Below are 8380 nucleotides of genomic sequence, written 5' to 3'. Positions count from 1 at the left end.
TTTTTGCAATTTGGGATTATAAACAAGCTCCTTTACAAACTGTGGATTAACATGTGACTGGAAACTACAATCTCATACTCACAACCTCTAAAACATCTAAACTGGAGTGAAGGCCAAGGACATTTGTGGTAACTCAGGACTTTAATGTTGGTTGGACATTCATAAAGCTTGCTTTCAATGGTGAAAAGGTTCACAATGTATGTATTGTTATTGAGACATGTGTGGTGTTTTGCAAGAATGTATATTTGACAACAAGGCAAATACAATGTTGAGTTAAATGGTGATTGATTCCTCCTCATTTTTTTATGTGACTCCTGACTTTATTGTTACAATGTTATAGGGTAAATACCATAAACATATAGAATATTGTTATTTTGTTTTGAAACAACTTATTTCAAAACATCTTTAAAACACTACAATTAAGCCAACACTTCATTTTTATTAACACACAACTTTTATTTCAAATAAAAAGTCATGACAATTTTTCGTTGTTTTTGCGGCTTGGCTTCCTCTGTTGGGTGTTCTTGTCCCCTCGGATGTTGAGTTGATGTCGTCTCACAAATGCTGTTCTGCATTACATATAAAAAACATATATGAAAGCCTTCAGTAAATCTTTCATCACTGTGCCTTGACAAAAAACTGAGTTTTCTGTGCACGTTAATAACTTTAGGCTAAGTGCTAGCTAACCTGCTGCTACTGTTAGCTGGCAACTGTCTTGAAAAAACATTGTTTGAAATGCGTGAGTCAACAAAACCAGTCACCTTATCCAGCATGCGGATCCTGCTCACATCACTCACAGTCGTACTTCAGTGTAAAAAGTTTTTAAAACCTCTTAAATAATTTCACTTCAGGATCGCAGTAGCCTACGCATGTAGTCGTCTTTTGCTTTAGCGCGAGCTGATATCTGCTGTTGTTTCATTCTGGTTTGCCATTGCATAAATTATATTTGGCTAAAATTCTTGTGTTTACACATGTTGCAAAGTTTTATTCTACCAATGATAACACCTATTAAAAATAAACAAATAGCGTGCTGCTTTGTAGTCATTGTTGTGTCATATGAAATAAAAGAGTTTCAGAGTCAAAATTGCAAAGCACCACTTCAAATATGTCCGCAAATGTTAGAGTTTCCTGGTAAATAGGGAATAAGTTGCTATTTGTATTGTACTTACCTTAAAAAAACATAACCACATTAAAGCTGGACTTTTGTTATTAAAAGCAAGTAATATAGGCTTCTAAAATAAAAGTGATGTGCTGTTTTATTTATTTGCCGGTGTGGCTCGTAGACATCGACTGTATACAACATTCAGTAGTCAATATGAAAAAGTCACAATAAAATCATGATAAAATAAAACATAACTTCCCCATAGACTTGAATAAGTCATAAATACCACGTAATATTACAATAGGTACCCTGTTGTTATAAAATACTAGAGTATAAATAATTTATAATTCTTCATATTCTTACCCCCTTATTACCCCAAACTTAAACTATTGTTCCCTTATACCTACAAGTACGTACTGTAGAGGTACCCTGTTGTAACAAATAGGTACGCTGTAAATTTGGTTTAATTACGTGGTACTTTGCGGGTCGTAAAATAAAGTGTTACCATTTATAATGTACACAGTGATAATCGACTACTAATAACTGAAAAGGTCCTGTTTATCATGCAGGTAACACAGACAGAAACTGGAGTGAAAGGAAAACTTACTGTTACTGTGTTTTGCAGTAGCCCCACAGCCCGTTAGAACTGTAGTCGGGCTCAACAGCACACCATAGACTATCGGAATCAATGTTGGTACAACCTGCATACCATTTTTCTTTATATCGGAAAGGAAAGTGGCATGGGCCCCCATTTGCATTTCCACCAATTGTGTATATTTCTATAAAACAAAAAGATAACAATCAACATTTAATAAGAAGAATATTTTATAATTTCGCTATTGAAGAACACAATTTAACTAACTGAAGAAAACACATTTTGCAGGCACTTTATTTAAAACTGACATAAAGTGCATTCAAGTCTTTTCCATTTGTGACCCTTTTGAATAAGATACATTTTTATCACCATGCTTTATCAACTAAGCTACCAGAACAGTTATAGAGTTAAAGAGTTATATAGGAAAACAAACACAAGCCTTTTAACTCCATGCTAAGTTCAGCTGATAGTGTACTTTAATGCACGCACCTTCATAAGGCAGAAAGCAAATGTAGGAAGTGTAGAAAGTTTTTAAAACCTCTTAAAGAAATTTCACCTCAGGATCGCGTTTCAGCAAAACTCCTGCAGACGGCAGCGCGCTCTACATCTGCGCAGTAGCCTACGCATGTAGTCGTCTTTTGCTTTAGCGCGGGCTGATATCTGCTGTTGTTTCATTCTGGTTTGCCATTGCATAAATTATATTTGGCTAAAATTCTTGTGTTTACACACATTGCAAAGTTTTATTCTACCAATGATAACACCTATTAAAAATAAACAAATAGCGTGCTGCTTTGTGGTCATTGTTGTGTCATATGAAATAAAAGAGTTTCAGAGTCAAAATTGCAAAGCACCACTTCAAATATGTCCGCAAATGTTAGAGTTTCCTGGTAAATAGGGAATAAGTTGCTATTTTTATTGTACTTACCTTAAAAAAAGATAACCACATTAAAGCTGGACTTTTGTTATTAAAAGCAAGTAATATAGGCTTCTAAAATAAAAGTGATGTGCTGTTTTATTTATTTGCCGGTGTGGCTCGTAGACATCGACTGTATACAACATTCAGTAGTCAATATGAAAAAGTCACAATAAAATCATGATAAAATAAAACATAACTTCCCCATAGACTTGAATAAGTCATAAATAACACGTAATATTACAATAGGTACCCTGTTGTTAAAAAATACTAGAGTATAAATAATTTATAATTCTTCATATTCTTACCCCCTTATTACCCCAAACTTAAAATATTGTTCCCTTATACCTACAAGTACGTACTGAAGAGGTACCCTGTTGTAACAAATAGGTACGCTGTAAATTTGGTTTAATTACGGGGTACTTTGCGGGTCGTAAAATAAAGTGTTACCATTTATAATGTACACCATGATAATCGACTACTAATAACTGAAAAGGTCCTGTTTATCATGCAGGTAACACAGACAGAAACTGGAGTGAAAGGAAAACTTACTGTCATATGTTGGGCAGTAGCCCCACAGCCCCTTAGAACTGTAGTCGGGCTCAACAGCACACCATAGAATATCGGAATCAACTTTGGTACAATCTGCATACCTTATATTTTTATATAGGAAAGGAAAGTGGCATGGGCGCCCATTTGCATTTCCACCAATTGTGTATATTTCTATAAAACAAAAAGATAACAATCAACATTTAATAAGAAGAATATTTTATAATTTCGCTATTGAAGAACACAATTTAACTAAATGAAGAACACACATTTTGCAGGCACTTTATTTAAAACTGACATAAAGTGCATTTAAGTCTTTTCCATTTGTGACCCTTTTGAATCAGATAAATTTTTATCACCATGCTTTATCAACTACGCTACCAGAACAGTTATAGAGTTAAAGAGTTATATAGCAAAACAAACACAAGCATTTTAACTCCATGCTAAGTTCAGCCACGCAAATACGTGACCATTTCACATATGGACCAACGTGAAAACGTCACGGCTTTGCAGCGTTTGAAGGTGAGCATGTCACGTTTTCTGTTTGTGTCATTTTCACGTTCTGGTCACTCAACTTCTTCGTCCTAACCTCTTACCATTGTCGCTTCGGTTTAGGGTTAGATTTACATAAAATGACATCCTTACCTAAACAAACTCTAAACCCTACGTCAGGCGACAATTGGTTAAAGTTTAGAAAATATAAAAGAATAAGTCTTGTATCTTTTTTTTATAAACCAATACTTAAAGTGACAAATGCTTAAAGTGACATATAACACAAGCACCAAATCTAACCCTAAACCGAAGCGAAAATGGTTTGAAAATAGGACAAAAAAGTTGAGCAACCAAAACGTGAAAGTGACACAAACAGAAAACGCGACATGCTCACGTTCAAACGCGGCAAAACCGTGACATCCTCACGCTGGTCCACACGTGAAATAGCCACGTACCCGCGTGATATTGGGTTGGTTCAGCTGACAGTGTACTTTAATGCACGCACCTTCATAAGGCCGAGAGCAAATGTTGTAGTAGAAAGTGTAGAAAGTTTTTAAAACCTCTTAAAGAAATTTCACGTCAGGATCGCGTTCCAGCAAACCTCCTGCAGACGGCCGCGCGCTCTACACCTGCGCAGTAGCCTACGCATGTAGTCATCTTTTGCTTTAGCGCGAGCTGATATCTGCTGTTGTTTCATTCTGGTTTGCCATTGCATAAATTATATTTGGCTAAAATTCTTGTGTTTACACATGTTGCAAAGTTTTATTCTACCAATGATAACACCTATTAAAAATAAACAAATAGCGTGCTGCTTTGTGGTCATTGTTGTGTCATACGAAATAAAAGAGTTTCAGAGTCAAAATTGCAAAGCACCACTTCAAATATGTCCGCAAATGTTAGAGTTTCCTGGTAAATAGGGAATAAGTTGCTATTTTTATTGTACTTACCTTAAAAAAAGATAACCACATTAAAGCTGGACTTTTGTTATTAAAAGCAAGTAATATAGGCTACTAAAATAAAAGTGATGTGCTGTTTTATTTATTTGCCGGTGTGGCTCGTAGACATCGACTGTATACAACATTCAGTAGTCAATATGAAAAAGTCACAATAAAATCATGATAAAATAAAACATAACTTCCCCATAGACTTGAATAAGTCATAAATAACACGTAATATTACAAAAGGTACCCTGTTGTTATAAAATACTAGAGTATAAATAATTTATAATTCTTCATATTCTTACCCCCTTATTACCCCAAACTTAAAATATTGTTCCCTTATACCTACAAGTACGTAGAGGTACCCTGTTGTTACAAATAGGTACGCTGTAAATTTGGTTTAATTACGCTGTACTTTGCGGGTCGTAAAATAAAGTGACACAGACAGAAACTGGAGTGAAAGGAAAACTTACTGTTACTGTCATCTGTTGGGCAGTGGCCCCACAGCCCCTTAGAACTGAAGTCGGGCTCAACAGCACACCATAGACTATTGGAATCAATGTTGGTACAATCTGCATACCATTTTTCTTTATATAGGAAAGGAAAGTGGCATGGGCGCCCATGTGCATTTCCACCAATTGTGTATATTCCTATAAAACAAAAAGATAACAATCAACATTTAATAAGAAGAATATTTTATAATTTCGCTATTGAAGAACACCATTTAACTAACTGAAGAACACACATTTTGCAGGCACTTTATTTAAAACTGACATAAAGTGCATTCAAGTCTTTTCCATTTGTGACCCTTTTGAATCAGATAAATTTTTATCACCATGCTTTATCAACTAAGCTACCAGAACAGTTATAGAGTTAAAGAGTTATATAGGAAAACAAACACAAGCCTTTTAACTCCATGCTAAGTTCAGCTGATAGTGTACTTTAATGCACGCACCTTCATAAGGCAGAAAGCAAATGTAGGAAGTGTAGAAAGTTTTTAAAACCTCTTAAAGAAATTTCACCTCAGGATCGCGTTTCAGCAAACCTCCTGCAAACAGCCGCGCGCTCTACATCTGCGCAGTAGCCTACGCATGTAGTCGTCTTTTGCTTTAGCGCAAGCTGATATCTGCTGTTGTTTCATTCTGGTTTGCCATTGCATAAATTATATTTGGCTAAAATTCTTGTGTTTACACATGTTGCAAAGTTTTATTCTACCAATGATAACACCTATTAAAAATAAACAAATAGCGTGCTGCTTTGTGGTCATTGTTGTGTCATATGAAATAAAAGAGTTTCAGAGTCAAAATTGCAAAGCACCACTTCAAATATGTCCGCAAATGTTAGAGTTTCCTGGTAAATTGGGAATAAGTTGCTATTTTTATTGTACTTACCTTAAAAAAAGATAACCACATTAAAGCTGGACTTTTGTTATTAAAAGCAAGTAATATACACTCTAAAAACAAACGATGCTATATAGCACCAAAAGTGGTTCTTTGCTTGTAATCATAGGAGAACCGTTTTAGTGACATATAGCACCAGTGAAGCACCACATAGTGCTATGTAGAACCATATGTGGTGCTATATGGCCCCTATTTGGTTCTACACAGGTGCTTCACTGGTTCTTCACCGGTGCTATATGGCACTAAAAACGGTTCTTCTATGATTACAAGCAAAGAACCACTTTTGGTGCTATATAGCATCGTTTGTTTTTAGAGTGTAGGCTACTAAAATAAAAGTGATGTGCTGTTTTATTTATTTGCCGGTGTGGCTCGTAGACATCGACTGTATACAACATTCAGTAGTCAATATGAAAAAGTCACAATAAAATCATGATAAAATAAAACATAACTTCCCCATAGACTTGACTAAGTCATAAATACCACATAATATTACAATAGGTACCCTGTTGTTATAAAATACTAGAGTATAAATAATTCATAATTCTTCATATTCTTACCCCATTATTACCCCAAACTTAAAATATTGTTCCCTTATACCTACAAGTACGTACTGTAGAGGTACCCTGTTGTAACAAATAGGTACGCTGTAAATTTGGTTTAATTAAGCGGTACTTTGCGGGTCGTAAAATAAAGTGTTACCATTTATAATGTACACAGTGATAATCGACTACTAATAACTGAAAAGGTCCTGTTTATCATGCAGGTAACACAGACAGAAACTGGAGTGAAAGGAAAACTTACTGTCATATGTTTTGCAGTAGCCCCACAGCCCCTTAGAACTGTAGTCGGGCTCAACAGCACACCATAGAATATCGGAATCAACTTTGGTACAATCTGCATACCATATATTTTTATATAGGAAAGGAAAGTGGCATGGACGCCCATTTGCATTTCCACCAGTTGTGTATATTTCTATAAAACAAAAAGATAACAATCAACATTTAATAAGAAGAATATTTTATAATTTCGCTATTGAAGAACACCATTAAACTAACTGAAGAACACACATTTTGAAGGCACTTTATTTAAAACTGACATAAAGTGCATTCAAGTCTTTTCCATTTGTGACCCTTTTGAATCAGATAAATTTTTATCACCATGATTTATCAACTAAGCTACCAGAACAGTTATAGAGTTAAAGAGTTATATAGGAAAACAAACACAAGCATTTTGACTCCATGCTAAGGTCAGCTGTCATGCATTGGTTATAATGCACGATATACATCAGAAATTTTCCTTCTGCACAAAAATAATGTGGACGAGATACAGTGGTGTTTAGCTATTTACATTAACCATTCATTCCTTTTTTAGTTTGAATAAAGAGATAAAGAGAGAAGCAACATACCTGACTGTGCAAAGTTTGATAGCTCTAATAAAAGCAGAAAAACAACACAAATGATTTTCATCTTGATGATCCAGTGACAGTCTGAACTTGTCAACTATCACATTGTTCATGCTGGCCTGCTCTTAAAACAGATTCTGTTGTGCCAATCAGAATGATATCCTGTCATGTGACTCCAGTGGCGGTTCTAGGGAGGGGCCAGTGGGGGGAAGTGCCCCTGTGACAACAGGCTTGGACCCCCTTGTGGCCCCCCTAAATGTGGGGTGTGAAAATATATATAAAAAAATTGCGATCGTTGTTTTTTATATCCATTAATAGACAGTGAGAATGCAACAGAAAACAACGCGAAACAGAAACAGTAGTAATAACAACAACATAAAAACATCACAAATTGTAAAAATGAAGGTGGTAAAATAAATATATACATTTATTCTCATCAGCAAATAATGGAAAAGTGAAAAATACTAAGATAGACAGACAAAGTAATAAGTGCACTTAAAGTCACCTTAAAATGAAAATTCTGTCAATTTCTCATCCTCATGTTGTTCTAAACCTGTATGAATTTCTTTTTTCTGATAAACCCAAAAGAAGACATTTTAAGAAATGATGGTAAGCACACAATTGACAGTACCCATTAAATTCCATCATATTTTTTATTCCTAATATGGAAGTCAGTGGTCACTATATCAGCTGTCTGTTTACCAGAGTTGTATAGTACTTAAGTATTTTTACTTTCTACATAAAAGTACATTTTCAATTATTCATATTTTATTAGTGTTTTCCTTTGGAAAACATACATTCCAAAACATATTATCATCATTTTTACTCTACACTACATTACTTATCACTGCATTTCATAATTTCAAGTTTTTGGTTTATATTTAATATTTAAGTACATTAAACATCTAGTAATTGTTTGTACTTTAACTTTTTTTACTCAAGAAAGTTAAAGTAACTTTTTTTTACTCAAGAAAGTTAAAGTATACCAT

The 8380-nt window shown here is 34.6% G+C and overlaps 1 protein-coding gene across 1 annotated transcript; it reads right to left on the bottom strand.

The window, feature by feature from the left end:
• Positions 1-435: 435 nt before the first annotated feature.
• LOC129442102 (epididymal sperm-binding protein 1) lies at positions 436-7541 on the bottom strand. Its single transcript, XM_055201956.2, has 6 exons — positions 7395-7541; positions 6791-6961; positions 5063-5239; positions 3163-3333; positions 1710-1881; positions 436-569 (listed from the first exon to the last, which is right to left on the bottom strand). The coding sequence occupies exons 1-5, from the start codon at positions 7453-7455 to the stop codon at positions 1712-1714; spliced, it is 750 nt and encodes a 249-aa protein (XP_055057931.1). The 5' UTR covers positions 7456-7541; the 3' UTR covers positions 436-569; positions 1710-1711.
• Between the last annotated feature and the right edge of the window lie 839 nt (positions 7542-8380).

Source organism: Misgurnus anguillicaudatus, chromosome 2 (genome assembly GCF_027580225.2).
Source record: "Misgurnus anguillicaudatus chromosome 2, ASM2758022v2, whole genome shotgun sequence".
Classification (NCBI taxonomy): domain Eukaryota; kingdom Metazoa; phylum Chordata; class Actinopteri; order Cypriniformes; family Cobitidae; genus Misgurnus; species Misgurnus anguillicaudatus.
The sequence above is the reverse complement of the archived record's forward strand: the minus strand, read 5'-3'. Positions and strand labels throughout refer to the sequence as shown.